The sequence below is a fragment of the Balearica regulorum genome, chromosome 1 (genome assembly GCF_011004875.1).
Source record: "Balearica regulorum gibbericeps isolate bBalReg1 chromosome 1, bBalReg1.pri, whole genome shotgun sequence".
Classification (NCBI taxonomy): domain Eukaryota; kingdom Metazoa; phylum Chordata; class Aves; order Gruiformes; family Gruidae; genus Balearica; species Balearica regulorum.
Window position 1 is genome coordinate 161568718 of NC_046184.1, and position 18167 is coordinate 161586884.

General features: G+C 46.5%; 1 protein-coding gene across 2 annotated transcripts in view; it reads right to left on the reverse strand.

Moving 5' to 3' along the window:
- Positions 1-18167, reverse strand: part of CLDN10 (claudin 10) — a 63747-nt gene that overhangs the window by 7649 nt on the left and 37931 nt on the right. The window contains exons 1-3 of one of the 2 annotated variants that reach the window (XM_075741407.1): positions 10023-10400; positions 3188-3349; positions 2942-3023 (exon numbers count right to left, since the gene is read on the reverse strand). In XM_075741407.1, the coding sequence (XP_075597522.1) occupies positions 2942-3023; positions 3188-3349; positions 10023-10242 (464 nt within the window). In that variant the 5' untranslated portion in view covers positions 10243-10400. Of the gene's footprint in view, positions 1-2941; positions 3024-3187; positions 3350-10022; positions 10401-18167 lie in introns of those variants that run through there. The other variant, XM_075741414.1, reaches the window with a different exon arrangement.

The window sequence follows — 18167 nt, forward strand, 5'->3', positions numbered from 1 at the left end:
AAAGCAGCCACTCTCCAAAGTCCGTGGCTGCACATCTACTGTCTCCAATCAGTGAAACCAATCTTGGAGATTGCTGGGGGGAGTGGGACACTGATGAAGAGGCTACAGGTGGTGACCACTGAAGACTAAGAGAGTTCAACTGCAGAGAACTGAAAGTCACCTTCAACTACACTGACCAAGCAGGCTAAGAGCAGAATTTTTACTCTAATCCAGGGAGGCAGAATTCAGTGAAATGAAGAACATATGATATCAGTACAGAAGAAAAATATTCTAGTTGTTACATACATTAGGACCATGAAGTAAATTTCCAAGCAAACCACTGGAAGCTTCGTTAGCTGACTGGATGTTGGCACACATAAAGGGCATAGCTACCTACTCAACAAATCAACATAACTACCCCAGGGAAATGCACATTTTGAATGTCTAAGTCTTCCGATTCTTGGAAAATGAAAAATAGATTAAAATGTAGCAGCGGGGCAGTGGAAAGAGGGCCTGTGTGAACTGTGCACAATCCATTCAGAGACGAGAAATATGAAGAGAAACAATTCTCTATACAAAAGAATGGGTTGTTAGTCAGATAATCTGGATAAACTAATCCCACTCATCACTAAGAATGATCATGATTAGGGAGTTCCAAGTGTGGCAAGGGACAAAAAGGATAGCCTATAAGAGGGTGGGGTTTTTAATTAAGAGTAGTAAAGTGACAAAGTAGTTTCCTAAGAGAAGATGCAGGAGCAACATTAGCAAGGGAGCAAAGCAAAAGCACAAGTTTTCTCCTAACAGGTGTCTGAAGAGAAGTTAAATCCACCCGGCTGCAAGCGCCAAGGCGTCCCATGCTGTCCCAAAGACTCTGCGCGTGTTATCACATAGGGTCAAACAATTCCTTTGGAGCTGTTTTAAACTGGCAATACAAACTGTGGCATCTTAGGCATCCAGCCCAAGATTTCTTTCTACCTAAGGCAGGTTTCAGGGTGTCCCCATGGTAGCTGCCATTCCTCAGTTAGATACATAAATTCAAACCAGAAGTTTCTTGAGCAATAGCTTTAGGCAGGTCTCTGATTCCTCCTGCACCCATCCATATTCAGGGTGCCTCTTCCAAATGCAGAAGACTGGAGGGAAACTGTGATGGCTGAGACGACGCTAAACATCTCTTGTCGTCCACTTTCCGTTAACAGTATCTCAAGCCTGTCTTTGACACCACCAGAATAACTTCAGGAGAAAAATGTGCGGCAAAAGGTGAAAGGTTGGCACCCAAAGCAGCACTCTCTCTCAGTGAAGAGCCAATGCCAAATTTCCACAATATATCCGCAAAGCACATTAAATGCTTCTGCAATGCGTATCAAAGTAAGAGTTCAGAGAAGGCAATGAAATACATTACTCCAACATATTTTACATTGGTTGAAAGGAGACGAATGCCACTACTAGCTTAATCTGACACAAGGTCACTGCAGGAGCTACACCGCGCCCAACTCAAATTACAACTTCTGGCTCTCCTCTCTGCCTTTATCTTTGTAGTCGTGATTATGTGTGCATGCAGTTGAGCTATGCTGGTTGTTCGGGAAAAAATAATTTCTGCAGAGGACATTTTACTACCTTTATTTGAATACTTAAACTGAACTACTCATTTGCTCTCAGTAAAACTCCGCTGTGAGGTCTGCCTGCTCTTTTGGAGCAGAACAGCGTAGGAATACAGTGTAGGAAGGGGACTTCTGGCAACAACCATGGTATTTTTCACTAGGAACAGTAAGCCTGATGAATAATTAACTTCTGGCTATATAGCCAGGCTCCATTTTCTTCAGAGTACCTCACATCTTTGTTTCTTTTGGAGGCCTTTGGATCCTGTTCTCACCACATCAAACAAGCAGAAACTATTGCAGAATTATGGAGGAAACTAATATGAACTTGTTTCCAAGAAGCAGTGTCAGCCCTACCGCAAACGTAGATCCAGTTAACGTTATTTATTCAGATTATTTTCTTTCTATCAAGATGAAACAGAAAGGGTCAGGGTTCCTTACTGAGCCCTTACTTGGGTCTCAGGGAAATTTACACCCAATGCTTGACATATCCTGGAATCACCACCAATAAAACTTTGAAATCCTTGTCTTTAAAGATAACTTTACATTATGTAAGAAGCCAAACCTAGGAAGTTTAAGATGCTGTAATTTGCAGCTAATGTTTTCAGACTTGGTGGATAAGGTGTGAATCCAAAATCCAAGCACTGGTTCATGAATTGCTGCCTGTGTAGGTCCTGAGAACTTCTACAGCTTTAAAGGGAGTCTTTACGGATGCTCAGTATTGCTGGTATGGATCCTGCAATTCTGTAAACACTCACTCCCTTAAATTTAATTACATGTATAGCCAAAGCATTTATGTTAGTGCTTATATAGTCATGGGTTATGATAAGATTTATGATCCAAATTTCAGTCATCTGGATTTGAAAATCTGTCAGCAAAAAGTCCACAGAGCCTGCAGAAACCTCTCTTCAAGAGGAGTCAAAATTGCACAGTGCTCGACACATTTATGGAAACCACTTTCTACCAAAAGCTTAAGGAAATAATTTTCTTCCTTTCCTATCAAAAGATGCGCCCAATGAGTACCTCTGTCTTGTGAAATCCTTTTTCTGCATCTCTGACATAAACACAAGCTTCACTCCTGATGAACCCCATTTGCTCTGTGGCAAGCGGGGCAGAACCCTGCCGAGCCACGACGAGCCTGGGCACAAAGATTACACAGGAATCACTGCACGGGAAGGCGTTCGGTCATTAACTTGCAGCACACGGTTACGACAGTTGGAAAATATGATTAAATAAAACTGCAGCCCACTCTCCTCCTCTGCCCAAGAGGAGAAGCACCTGCTCTCTGTCCAAATGGGCTCTGGTGCGCAGTATGAAACTTAAGGTCTACTTCTTTGTAAGATTTATGGGTATAGGAAAGTACTTACTTTTGTGCAACAAAAGAAGGATCAAAGAACTCAGACGTAATCCTGTTTGCATACAGGGAACAACTAGTCATAGAGCACAACCCTGAAAAGCATAAGACAAACCATTCAGTGGAGCCAGCAGAAGAGCTTTGGGCCTGACCCTGAAGCTAATGAAGTCATGGAGAATTGTGCACGGATTTCTGCGGAAAAGCAGCAGCTCTGGTATGACTTCAAATACCTAAACTTAGAGAAATAAGGTATATTTACCAGAGAGTATGAAAATCAGTCCAGCTAAACAAGCTATTTTTGCTTTAGTCTGATCGGAGCCTCCGACTTTTGTACATTTCATCCCAACCAGTCCAAAAATGGCACCGAAGAAGCCCAGGCAGACGGCGGAGATCATCAGTCCTCTGCAGGCTTGGATGTAACCTGCAGTGAGAAAGAGTAAGGCTAACGTGAGAAATGGGACCACAACGGGACCACAGCTGTAGCTCCTCTCCCTCCGCGCAGTGTTAGGCATTCACTGTTGCAAACCGAATCAGGTATCGGCTGGAGCAATGCCACCTTACCATTGACCGTGTTCTCCTAGGTGACGTATGCCCTTCACAGGGCATCATCACCGGAGCCCAGCTCATAAGAAACATGCTATGGCATTCAGGGTTACAAAAAATAATCCCGTGTCATTCGGTACAGTATCTGCAAGAGGTTGTACCCATGAGGTTTTGAAGAGCAACTCCACGTGGTCCGTGCAGTGGCTGTCACGGGTTGCAGAGCCACTACGCGTATACAAAGTGAGCCTTACGTGTCAGCCTTGTTGGGAATGTGTCGCAGATGCAGTATCAGTGGCAGCTGATGGGCAACACTGACCCTGCCTGGGGTCCCAGGCCTGCCTGAACACGCCACCGATTTGACCTGGATCCACAAAGGCCCTCATTCTGCAAGGAAGTCAAACACATGCTCAGCTTCATGGACAGCAGTAACCTTCTGAGATAAACTACTGCCATACTGCCTGGACAAACGCGGCTGGCTTTAGCCACGAACCACTTTGCCATGCTGGCTGAGGCTGCTCTGAGCTGGACCCCCCAGGGGCAGGGACTTTCAGCAGGACAACGGGTTGCTTGGCCTCTTCTCCCTTCCCAGAATATCTTGTAATTGAAAGACTGTGATAATCTCATATCACTGTTTACAGGGTGGAACACTGCAATCTTACACAGCTGAATAACCATCACAAGATGTTTTTCTTCATAACCTGTTGTTACTTCCCATTTGAAACGAAAACGTACTTCCACTATTAGAGTAGTCATTCTTTTTGCTTTGATCTCCAGTGGGTGGAAATGTCGAGAGCTAAACCACGTTTTCATTGCCTACACCAAAGTTTATCTAATAACAAATAAACAAAAAAATCCCCCAAAAATCCTGCATAAAAGTATTTAATATATAGGAAATTAACATATTAAAACAGGAACTAGAGGGACATCTAATGAAAACAGAAGGCAGAAGATTCAAAACAGAAAGTGCACCTGTTCATACAACGAAGTTGTGGAACTCCTTTCCACAGGATATGTGGATGCTAAAGGTTCACAGAAATTCAAAAAGAGACTGGATACAGCTGCTAGCGAGAAATCTGTGTCTGGCTGGCAGGTCCTTGAGCTGCAGATGGCTATGACTCAGGCATGGCTGCCTTCTGCACTCCTTACTGCCTTACTTGGCCACTGCTGGAGACGTATCAGCTCCAGGATGACCTCTCTGTGTTTCAATCATGTTTCACAGCTTTGTGCAACAAGCAGCACACGAGAAGCACATAACACCCCGTTTTATCAGTCCTACTGAATTTAGGTGCTGTGCTGCACGTCTGCGAATGCAACGTACTGCCATTTATCTACATCTGTTGGTGTACACACAGGTTTCTCTCATTTGCAACGTTCTCCTGTAGCCCAACTGCTAAAGAAATACAATAGTCAATGGAATAACTGCAACTGTCGTGCGACTCTCATGTTGGAATATGAGAGAGTCATTTGTGCCTGTTGAAGTGCCTCTCGTTATCATTACGTATGTTAAGTGTGAACTGTAAGGTAGACTCCAATGGTAGAAGGATGAGCCGCCCTCTGGAGAAACCTCCTTTTCTCCATCCATGATAAAGGAAGCAGAGAGCCTCAGTGGACTCACAGTGAACAGCCAGATTGCAGTTACCCAAAACCAGGTGAGATGATCACCTTTCTCATCCAATCGGGCAGCGTAAAATTTCCTCAACAGTGACATAAAACCGTACTGCCAAACAGTTCAGTTCAAACCCGGGCGATAGGTACACCTCTGCTTTTGAGTCAAATCCTGTGTTCTTACTCTTTTTTCTTCACTCAGGCAAAGCCCAAGGGATGTCAGTAGGAAAAGGGCTTTAAGAAGATTTCAAAAGGTGGTTCTTAGTTTGTAAAAACTGAGTCTGAAGAAACCAGTCTTGCTTTGTTAATTTTTGCCATAGGCATGGAAAAATTGGCTTTTACTACTTTTGATGGTGTGTAATGTATTTCTTGTAGCACACAGGTAAAGCAGGAGATGAAGACTGGCAAGGAAGCTATTATTTTTGACAGGTCCAATTTATTGACACTGTTAGTAGCTAATTGACACATTAAAGTGCTGAACCATGAACATATTTACCCAAGGGTCCTCTAAACTTTTATTTATGTCTGAACCTCCTAGGAGAAACAGTAAATATTCACCCCAACCAAAATAACCGGCATATGGTTGGAACCACAGAGCTGAAATTCAGCTGTTCCTGAAGGTCAATACACAGTTTTAGAATAGGTAGAGGGTGGTGAGACAGCAAGAAATAATTAACTCACTCACCCAGAAATCATTTTCAATTATAAACAGCATGAGCTGGAAGACTGCTCAGTTCTGCTGAATGAATAACCTTCCTCACTAAATATTTCACCGAATTGGGCAGGCCAGCCACAGCGGGACTTGTTCACCACAGCAATCATCCAACTGGCACACGTTTTTAAAACAAAATATATGAAAAAAAAAATCACAGTCTACATCAGTAACGTGGAAGAGCTGTTAGTCCCACTAGGTTGACTGGAGCATTAGGAAGCATGGAAGGGTGAAATCAACCTTTTCACCAAATCCAGCCTCCTATTGCTTGGACCCTCAGTTAAAACTATGTACATAGCATGTGGCTGTGAGAGTAATTACATTTCTTCCCCCATGGCAGGGGGGTTGGAACTAGATGATCTTTAAGGTCCCTTCCAACCCAAACCATTCTATGATTTCCTTTGCTTCCTAGAAAGCAAGAACATTATATTTCTTACCAAAGCTTATACTGCAGAGAAGTGTAAAGGGGAACTGCCTATTTCTTCACACTCTTCCACTCAAGACCAAAGACCATCCCCTTTCCAAATGTTTTTTGTCTGTATTTGCACCAGCTCCTGTTAGAAGTTTGTCATGCACATATTAATCACCCAAATGAAGCTCCCAAGCAACAAAAAGCCGTATGTTTTAAACAGACAAGCAGACAAACACGCATTACTCATAAAGTCATGTTTAACAGCATTCCAAGAGAAACCTATTTCAAGGTGGTTGGTTTTTTTTTTTTTTTTTAAACAAATGTGTTTTGTCTTGCATTCAAATTAATCTTGTTAGATCTTCATCTATCTTGCCTCACTGCTCTCATGCTTGCCTCTTGTGCTCACAAAGAGTTAGGAGGAATTCATATCATATGACACTCAGGAAAAAAAAAATATATGCAAAGTTCTGGGGGCTGTCACTTTCACAATAAATGCCTCTGGTGGTATCTTGCAGTCTGCATCACATGAAGTATAAGAGGTTGCCTTACAGATACAGCACAGATTCCTTCTAAAAGTACACACCCACTGCTTTTGTATTATTTATAAGCTCTAATATCCTCTTTAAGCTCACAAGTAAATTTTTGTTTGGCTCTGTTCTTGCAAAAGGTCATCAGATCCACCACTGGAAACACGAAAACTGATACGTCCTCTTTTGAGGAGGTGGTTTCATCACTACGTTTCCACCTATGACCAGTAGCGCACAAAAGTAAACACAAAAAGATTCTAAGTCCTACAGACAGCAAGAATATTTTTGCTTGCATACAGAATGTGGGGCTGAGCCCCTAACGAGGGCTGGCCAAATTGATTTCTTGTACAGGAATGCATCACATGCAATTTTCTCTAGTAGCCACTTGTGTGGAATGATGGCCTGAAAGCCATGGGGGCAGCCCTGTTGCCGTGCCACCCTACAGCCATCTGGGGAGCACAGTCCAAGACCACTCCGTGCCGCAAACCAAAACAAGGGTAATGGGGAACCATCTCCGGATCACTCCTGACCCAAACTACCACACTGCTTCTGAGGAAGGAAGGACTTCTCCTGCACCCCACCACAACTGGCATGGTGATACCCTGATTTCTTACCCCCTCATTTTGCCTCTAATCCTCTGGCAGAGCTGAGTGGAACTCCAGACAAGAAGTTCATCAAAATTTAAGAGGTTTCCAATTTGACAAAGAAATATTTCCATAGGAGAGGAACTGCTCTGTGAGGCAAATCCTCTCCAGCTACATGAGGAAGGAGTGGAGCAGTCACCTTTCCCTGGGACAACAAAAATATTTCTAGTAATTTCCCAGTCCTGCCTTATGATTTCGAGGAGGGTAGCATGTTATCACTATATGTATCTCTATAGGGTTATTGTTTCTGCTCACAAACACTTCAGGGAAAACAAGAAGCCAGATCTGCCCTTTTTTTGCATCTTCGGAGTCCCCCACCTGAGGATGGAGCGAGGCCATTCCCATGTTCCTGGTCACAGGGAACGGGATCCAGCTTAGCCACATAAATCTGCGCAAAGAGGAAGAGGAGGGAAGGCAAAGGCTACTTGATGGCCGAGGGAGGTTCGGCTTCACGCTGACATACAAATCCTTCCAAGCTACGTGTGATGCACTGCAACCCCGAAGTATGCTCCTGCACCGGGGAAGGATCAGGCTGAAAAGGGGACGTGCACACTCACTGTCAGGCGCCAACGGGCTCCCAGCAGAGCCCATAACCGCAAGGAGGGGTCTGGGCTAGGCTCGTTACTGAAAGCACCGCTGGTTGTGTGGCTGCCCCTCTGCCCCGTCCCAGCCTGCCTGGCCTGTGCTGGGGGGGGCTCACGTTACTCCCTCCAGCCTGCCTTTCATTCCCATTGTGCCTGGGTACCAGGATCTGGCCCCAGAGCATTTGGAGATGTTATTGAGAAACCCTGAAGCCAAGAATCTTCCACTACTGATAAACCGTCTGGCCAAGAGGATGGGATAAGGCTCTTCCAGATGTGCATTTTGGTTTCACTTCTGTCCAAAATGAATTAGTGCTCTCATGCCTATTTCACTGTGCAGCAGGTGCCTCAGAAACTCATTCCTTGGGCAAGTGGAACGTGTTACCCAATGCACAAGGTTTCGACGCACAAGAATTTAGAGGAAAGAGTGGTAAGGACTTTGCTGTCAAGTTTCTTCTTTTTGGAATTGTAAATGTTCCCAATTCTGCACATTTTGTTTGTAACTACGTTTTTCTTACTCTGAAAACAGACTAGCCCAGAACTGAAAGAACACCTAACAATAGATTCAGTTAAGAAAGGTTATGTACTGGCGATTGCTCCATGCCCGCCTGCACACAGACCACAGCTCCTTGCCGAAGCCTGGAGACCAGCCAGCTCTCCCACCCCTCCGGAGGAACCGGCAAACCCCTCTGCCGCCACGGGACTGGGTCAAAAGAAGGTCTGGGGAACGGAACTTCTCCATCCGAGGGAAGCATCCTGCAACAGTGATGCTTAAATGTTGCCTGCGTTACCTCTTTTAAGTACCTTAACCTCTTTTAGCCCTTTGTACATACAGAGGTTAAAGGTTTTCTGATATTGGTATTAATTAGCTTCATGATAATATTAATCCCTATTATGATAATATTAATCTCTGTTAGCAATTTGATTAACAGACTTTCTTTTCCTTTTAAGCAAAATCACACCAAAATCCACCCTCAGATTCCAGTGCAAAGGGAGCGTCTGGCCAGACCGTGAACAGTAGGCCTGATTTTTTGTGAGTATCAAAGCCACTAGGACATCGTATATTGTATTTGTTGATGACTATAAAAACTTGGAAAAGGTGCCATCATTTTAAAAACCTTTCCTCCCTTTCCTTACAGTCACTGCTGAGGCTACAAACCAATGCCATCTCCATCTCCACTGTTTCCACCAGCCACAATCAGTGCGGATTTATCCACTAAACGTTTAGTCATAAAGATTTCCTGCAGCAACCCAGTTTCCCAGTAGGGCTTCCTTAAAGGGCAAAAATGTTTCCCCTTAACCAGGGAAGAAACGCAGCACCAACTCAGTCTTTGGTGTCAGGCACTATAGAAAAAAGGTTTGCTTCGAAGTAACACTGCCCTAAAACTAAGAGGAGCTATGCATCACTTTTGCATACCTTTGCATCCCTTACTGCCCCAAGCTTTTACACTGTCATTTATCAATGAAGCAATTACATCCGAGTTAATAACCACTTAGCAAAAAAAACAAAAAGCAAAGGAACGTTAATTAAAACAAAATGACGCAAAGGCTTGTTCTTCTCCACCGACCGTTGCACGGCTGGCAAAACCATAAAAAAGAGGAATGTCATGACAGTCAGAAAATAAATCGGCAAGAAAAATTTGCCTGCATTCTTCTTGTGTCAAATCCACACGCACGGAGTCTTCCGATGGGGGGGGGGGAAAAAGCAGGTAGCGACAGCGAGAAAGGCCAAAAGGCCGCTTAGGCACTAAATATAACCTCAGTCGCTGGGGTTTAGGGGGCAAAAAAAAGCCACTGCCATGGGCGTGCACAAGCTAGGGGACACCAGGGCACTCGCCCACGACCTCGCGTGGGAGCCTCCTCCGCCGGGGTCCCCGCCGCCCCCCCCGGCCCCGCTCGGCGCGCCCCGACCCCCCCGCTGCCCGCCAGCCCCGCCGAGGTGCAGCGCCCGCCCCGCCGGCTCCGCGGCCGGCCCGGGAGGAGCCCCCGGCTCCCGCACACCGGTAGGTACGGGGGGACGGGAGGGACGGGGGGAGGGAGAGTTGGGATGAGGGTCGGCGGGAGCCTGACCGTCCAGCGCCAGCATGGATGGGAAGTCCTTGCAGTTGGAGACGCCGGTGGAGTCGGTCACGCAGGTCTTCCAGAGGTTGGCCCAGAAGGTGGCGGTGGTGATGACCGTGCCGTCGATGGTGGACACCTTCCAGTAGTCGGTGGGCAGCGTGGAGGAGACCAGCACCCAGCCCGAGATGGTCAGCAGGAAGGCGATGATCTCCGCCGACGTGCTCGCCATGGGCCCGGCAGCAGGCAGCGGGCAGCAGGCAGCGGGCGGGCGGGCAGCAGGCAGGCAGGCAGGCAGGCGGCGCGGAGCCGCGGCGGCGGCAGCCCGGGAGCGGCGGAGTCCCGGCGGCGGCAGCGGGCGGAGCGGGGCGGGGGCGGCGGCGGCGGCCGCCCCGGGCCGCGCAGCCCAATCAGCAGAGGGAGCTCCCGGTGCCCCCGGGGCCGCCCCCGCCCCGCCCGGCCCCGCAGCGCCTCCCCGGGGTCCCCCCGCCGGCGGCGGCACGGCGGGGCGGGGAGGGGAGCGCAGCCCCCGGTGCGGACCCCGGCCCCGCGGCGGCACGGCACGGCACGGCGGGGGTGCGCGGTGCTCCCGGGGTAGCAATAAAAACCAGACCCGAAAACAAACACAGCGACGCGCCCTGTAATCAGGCTTTAGTTTGTCCTTGCCCTGCAGGTGAGCGTTGCGGGGCACGGGAGAGGGTGGCAGCAGCTTGGCAGGTGGCTCCTCAGTAGCGTTTTCTCAGTAGTTTCAGGTTTGCCTCTCTTTCTGCATGTAGATACCCCTCTGCTCCCCAAAAATAGCCTTGCCAGGGGGGTAGTTTTGAGCAGTGCTTGTAGAAGACAGGTGTGCCGACCATATCAAGCGCTCCATGTGAGGACATAAGCTTTTGAAATACGTAGCAAGGTTTTTTAATCCTCTGAATTTCGGCTGGCCTCCTGTTATTATCCGGCCACAGACAATACAGCTTTTAATAGCTGGTTTTGCAATGTGAGGTGATAAACTTGGGTTTTTCTATCGCAGTCTTAGTGTACTGGCATTCGAGCCTGCAACTTACGGGGTAGAGTTATCCACTGCGGCTTCTCCTCTTGTTCAGAGCTGTTTACTTTTCACATCAATAGTGTATTTGCCATTGATGTGGAAAGTACACTGCCGGTCTTTACTTTCCTCCTATTTATTTCAAAACTGTTGTTAGATTTTCTAAACCTTTTTGCCAGATGGGCAATCACTGGAGGATAAGAAGCCACATTTACATCATTATTCTTATGATGAATGCTCTGTTTTTGCTGTGTGGACACAGACCCGGATATAATAACCTTGTAGACATTAAAAAAAAAAAAAAAGAAAGGAAAAAAAACCCAGCTAGAGTTAGGTGTACCCTTGGATGTGTGTCAGAGTTCAATGGGAACAGGCTGTTTGTTGAGCTGTTAATACCCCAGCAGGATAAAATGGGGTCCACAGTCGCTTTTACTGATGTGATGAGTCTCTGCCTGGTCTCTGCCTCCCCCGTACCCTCCGGCTTGAAGGTGACACACAGAGGCAGTGGCAGGGAAGAGGGAGAGGGGAAAGCAGGCAGTAGGCTTGTTTGCACAGAAGCATTGGGCATGGGGTATACTACAGCTCCCGTTCAACCTCTGTGCCAAGGTGTCCTCTCCGTACCTCTCCACTCAGCTCCTCTCCTCAGGAGGGAAAAGAAAGAGGAAGGAGTCTGGATATGGGTGAGCCACACTCTGCCATGGTGTTAGGCGGTAGCCAGAGCTCACTTTGGGACACAGAGAAGTGTTTCTGAGTCAAGGAACAGGGGTATGACTGTAGATCCAAGTCTCATCTACATGACGTTATGATCTATTTATTGTAGGGCAGAAGAGCAGAGAGGAGGAAAAAAAAAAAAGTTTTTTTGAATATTTTCCTCCATCATAGCACTTTGAGGTCTTGCAGATTGGATTTCTTTTGGTGGTGGAAAGCTAGGTCAATCCAAACAGCTACCAGCTGGGATCTAATCCAGTCTGAGGAAAGAGACATGAGTCCAAGTCTGGGTCATAGTGTTTCTTTGATGCGAGGAGCTGACCTATTCTTTTGTTGATAACGCCACTTTGGTTGGTGTAAAACTTGTTGAATCCAGAGATTGGTGTCTAGGCAAATCTTGGCCAGTTTTCAGTGTGCTGCCACACTATAACCAGGCGGATGGAGCAAGTGTTGAAGGATGAGAGCACAGCCTGGGGACTTCTGGGTCTGAGTCTGAGCCCTGGGAAGAAGAGGAGCAAGAAGAGGAGCTTCCTGACAAGCACAGGCACCCCTTTCCAGAGGGACTGTGAAGGGCAGGCTGGGTGGGTAACCCTGCTGAAGGAAGGTGGGTAACCCTGCTGAAGGTGGGTAACCCTGCTGAAGCTGCTGTGGGCTCTGCCTGTGGTCTCCAACAACCAATTCTGCTGTCCCAGAGCACTCTGCTTTCAGCAGAGCTGGGCTTTGGCTGTGATGCGCAGTGTGGATCTATGTCTCTCTGACAGGCACCTGTCTACTGCCAGAGACTTCAGAGGGACCCCATGTAGGTGGCTTAGGACAGGTGAAGTTAATTCCACCTCAAACCCACTCTCTGCCTGTCAGCAAGGGCCCTTCAAGCAGGGCTAATTTATACGTTCATTCCCTTGTAAACCCCTTTTTAGCCAGAATGATGTAAAGTGGCCTCAGAGTACGTGAGGACCAGGCTCACTTCAGCTTCAGGGAAAGGCTCCTCTTTTCTGCTACTGACACTGCTGCTTCTGGGGACTTTCATGTTACTAGTCCAGTTGTTACCGTCTTTCTCGTCTAAAATCAAAGCGAGACATTGAGCTTCTGATCTCATCTGTGGTAGTGTAAACCCAGGTTGAAGGGCAAGGGAAGCTGCAAGAGATACTCTTCCCCTGTGGCATTTTCTTTGAGTTGGCTGGGATCTGCAGGGATTAGACATTGGAAAACATTCACTTCTGAGGTTGCATCTGCCTCCTTAATAAGTGTTCAGCTTCTCTCTCTTGTGCAACTGCAAGTTCCTCTGTCATGAGCTTAAGTCATGCTTCTTCCAGCTTCCAGTTTTCCAGAAAACAATGTCCTTTTTCTCCCCGTTGCTGTGCTAGGAACTTGATATCCATATGAAGACATGCCTGTAACTCCCTTCAACCTGTCTTCCTGCCACCATAGGCTTTGCTTACTTGGCTTTCTTAGCTATTTTTAATTTGTGTAGTAGAGTGAAAGACTTGGCCTTTGCTTTGTTTCTTGTTCCTGTGTTTTGGGACATGCTATGACTTGGGATTTTTTTTACGTTCCTCAGACCACTGTGGGACTGATTCCTGTTCTTTTCTGTACATAAATTGATCAGTTCATTACATAGTTTTGTGCTGGATCATTTGAAAGAGTGTGGATTATTTGCTTGGACTGGGAAAGAAAGGTGGTCACACCTTTTTGTAAGAAAACCAACCCTTGTGATTCATTTTTTGTGGCAAGTCTCATTGGCTTTTGGGGATAAAAATAGCATTTAGGGGGGAATTATTAGTAAGAAGCGTTTAGAATAGACTGTTTCAGTTGGAAGGGACCTCCAACAATCATCTAGTCCAACTGCCTGACCACTTCAGGGCTGACCAAAAGGTAAAGCATGTCATTAAGGGCATTGTCCAAATGCCTCTTAAACACAGACAGGCTTGGGGCATCGACCAGCTCTCTTAGGAAGCCTCTTCCAGGGTTTGACGTAAAGAAATGCTTCCTAATGTCCAGTCTGAACCTCCCCCGGTGCAGCTTTTTTTTCCATTGCTACACGTCCTGGCACTGGACACCAGGGAGAAGAGCTCAGCACCTCCCTCTCCACGTCCCCTCCTCAGGAAGCTGTAGAGAGCAATGAGGTCGCCCCTCAGCCTCCTTTTGTGCAAACTAGACAAGCCCAAAGTCCTCAGCTGCTCCTCACAGGACATGCCTTCCAGCCCTTCCACCAGCTTTGTTGCCCTCCTCTGGACACATTCAAGGACCTTCACATCCTTCTTAAACTGTGGGTCCCAGAACTGCACGCAGCACTCCAGATGAAGCCGCACCAATGCTGAGTACAGCGGGACAATCAACTCGACCAGCTGGTTACGCCATGTTTGATGCCCCCCAGGATGTGGTTTGCCCTCTTGGCTGCCAGGACACGCTGCTGGCTCATGTTGAGCTGCTGCCAACCAGCACCCCCAGATCCCTTTCTGCAGGGCTGCTCTCCAGCCACTCCTCTCCCAGTTTATACCCGTGCCCAGTGTTACTCCATCCTAGGTGTAGAATCTGGCATTTCAACTTGTTAAAAGCCCATTAATCGCTGCCCAGTGCTCCAATCTATCTAGATCCCTCTGCAAGGCATCCTGTCCTTCAAGAGGGTCAACAGCACCTCCCGGTTTGGAATCATCAGCAAACTTGCTGATGGTGTATTCAACTCCTGCATCCAGATTGTTGAGAAATATATTGAACAGGACTAGCCCTAGGACTGAGCCCTGAGGAACACTGCTGGTGACCAGTCGCTGGCCAGATGTAGCCCCATTCACAACAACCCTTGGAGCTCTGCCCTTCAGCCAGTTCTTCACACAGAGCACCATGACCTCACTCATCCCACAGTTGGGCAACTTGTCCAGAAGGATGCTGTGAGTGACAGTATCAAAAGCCTTACTAAAATCCAGAAAAAACACATCCATCACCTTCCCTTCATCCACTAGGCAGGTGACCTTATCATAGAAGGATATCAAATTAGTTAAACAGGACTTTCCTTTTGTGAACCCATGTTGACTGTGCCTGATGATTGCATTGTTCTTTAAATGCCTTTCAACAGTACTCAGTATTTTATATATATACATACATATATATATATATATACTCTTCTGCATATTTTTTCCAGGAACTGAGGTTAGACTCACAGGTCTGCAGTTCCCTGGGTCTTCCCTCACTCCTCTCTGGTAAATTGGAATAACATTGGCTAGCTTCCAGTCAGCAGGGACCTCCCCTGACTCCCACAATTTTTAAGCTACATATATTTTACAAATCAGAATGGAATATTATTCAATAGTTGGATTTTTTAATGTACAAAAGTTTATTGTATTACTATGTACAGAAGAGTCCTTCAGAAATGGGTTTGCTGTCAAGTCTGAAATACAGGATATTATTTTAGCTTTTGCAGGATCAAAATCACAAGCAATCATTATTGCCTCATAAGTTAAACACCAGATGACAACAGCATTTGTTCTGCAGCCAGGATAAGCAGGCTAGGGTCGTCATGCCTTTGTCCCGCAGTAATTTTTCTTGTAATTTTACCATGCATAGGTTGGGCAACTTGAGACTCTTTCCTGGCTCTACCATGTTATGATTTCCAGGGTGCCTACAGCACTTGTGCAAAAGAAGAAAAAAACAACCCAACTTTATTTTTCTAAGGCTGAAGGACAACTTCCTTGTTTGCTGGGTTTCCCTGAAAATTTGAATGTTGAAAAGATAAGGCAGACATGCGGGGAACATAGACAGGTTTGTAAGAGTGTCATCACCTGGGCAAGGTCAGGTCTGCTGTCAGTGACAGATCTGGGGGATACACCTCAAATTGGCGTATGCATTAGAGGAGCTTACCACAACTGTAAAATGAGGAGGCTCGCACAGTGTTCTGCATTGTGCAGCACAAAAAGTGCCACCTAAAAAGTGAGCAACCAGATCTTCTTCTCCAAAGGAGAGTAGACAAAGGAATGTTCCTGTGTTGCCTAAAAAAACACCCATCAGAGTGGGAACATCAGTTAATAATCACCAGTGCTTACTGGGATCACCACCATTGTTTTTCTTAAGCTATCATAAATGGAATTAAATTAAATTACTGCATGTCTTTTCTAAACTGCCAGGACAAGAATGATTTTAAGCTATGTGGTTCATACATTACATAACAAAAAGTAAAAAATTAATAGTAAGTGACAACCCAGATCATTTTAAAGGAGTGAAAAATTGCATTCCATGAGCCAATAAACTTTCCCCTCTCTCTCCCATTCTGTGCAGCACTTTTGGACATTACAGACTTTGTTTCTTGACACCAAGATTAATGCATTATTTCTTTTTTTTTTTTTTTTTTTCAGCTCAGCTTAATTTTGTTGAAAAAAGCCTGTGTTGTTCCCTGAAAGTTTGTAATACAATGCTTTTAAAAATAGATATAACCTGTTTAACAAACTGAGCAGGAAATGTGAAGAAGTGCATCTCCTGCTTTACTGGAGGTGCATTCCACCTGGCCAAGAGCACAGGTGCAGCTTTTGGCGTTCAGAAGTTGCCTCCACATCCCATTAAGTTTTGCTAAACCCAGGTAGGTCACAGTGGAAAGGAGGGAGACTTTTGGACTGATTTTTAGAATGTACAGCCCTATGTAATGCGATTTAAAATTTGCCAAATAAAAGAATACTGTATCTAATGGAATTTAAAATTATTTAATCGAGGTGGGAGGCAGAGGAGCAAATGTCTTTGCAGAGCAGCCAGAGTTCAGAAGCGATCCTTGCAGTGAGCCATGAAGACGTTAAGTCCTGACCGGTGGCCGAGCTACAGGTCAGGGTTGGGACCTTGGTGTTCCCGGAGTGGGAACGCTTTCCCACCGAGCACGTCCTCTGCCCCTGTGTGCCACAGCTGGTCTCTGCCTTTTCCTGAGCACTTGGGAGATCTGGGCACGAGGAGTCTGTCATCTTTTACGGGCACCAGGGTAGCTCCCAGTCAGAGGACCGGAGAAGCTGGAGCTGCCCCTCCGAGAGGAACGCAGCAACAGGACAAGAGGCACAAGTTGGAGCATGGGAAATTCCTGTTAGGTAATAGGAAAAAATAGTTTACCGTGAGGATGGTCAAGCACTGGAGCACACTGCCTAGAGAGGCTGTGGGACCTCCCTCCGTGGAGGTGCTCAGGACTTAACTGGACACAGCCCCGAACAAGCCGATCTAGTTAGATGTGTTTTGGACTAGATGGTCTCTGGAGGTCCCTTCTAACCTGAATTATTCTGTTACCCTACAATTTTGTTAGTTCACTGAAGCAAATAGAGTAGCACTGGGATGCATTTGGCTTTCTATAGGTCTAAGTGGTGCACCGGTACGCTAATGATTACATATTAAATGTTATGCACAGAACACAATTGAATGTGATCCCTGCCACCCTATTATTTAGCCCACGTGCTGAAATTTTCCATTCACAGATCTGTGTATTTCAGTTCATATCAGCACTACATTTAACTACTTTTCCAGCTGTTTACATGTAGGGAAATTTTTCCAATGGTCATCTTTTTTCTTTTTCTTTTTTTTTTTTTTTTTTTTTTTTGAGGATGCCTCTGGATAGGCTAAACAAAACCCAAAGTGGGGAGCATGGCATGGAGGCCTTTGGCTCTGCCAGTGTAATACCCTTCCCAAGATAGCAGAGCGGGAATGAGGAGAGGAACCTCTGAAAAGCTGCTTCTGCATCCTGAGTGGGTACAAGAAGCACAGCTGACAAGCGTGTGCATCAGCTAAAGGGGGGTAGCAGCAACTGGAGGCAGCGGTGGAGGAGGTGACCTGGTGTGAGGTGACTGGCGGGCAAAGGCAGAGGAGGAGGCAGAAATAAACTGCGGGAGAGCATAGGCGAAGGGTGGTGATTTTTGTACCTAGCCCTGCTTCGGTGCAGCCTAGCCCTCAGCATAAATTCGTCCATGTTTCCAGCTGGGCAGTAAGGGGAGAGAGGTGAAGGCGAGGGTCTGCTTTTTACCTTCCCAGCAGTATCTCTATCTGCAAGGAAGCTCTTCCCCATGCCCTCCTCCGGCTCCTCTTCCCGATTCCCACAGCAGCCCCGTATTTACTCAGAGAAGGGTTGTGTGAGGAAGAGGGTGTTGTGGTTTACCATCTTCAGCCCCACTGTTTATCAGACACCAGTGGCATAGAAAGATTTCATTTAACCGAGAACATGAAAACCACAACCTGGAGCAAAGCAGCTTCTGTAGCGTGACTTAATCTGAGAGCAAATGGGCTGGGATCAAAAAAGGTCACGGTGACAAAGCGGAGTTAGAAGCTGACTTAGATCAACATGCTCAAGCAACTCAGAAACAAAGGGAATAAGGAAATAATACGTGACTTTTTTTTTGATCAATACCGATTCAAAAAATTGATAAACTGAGGTTGAAATTAATGTGCATTCAATCCATCAGCCA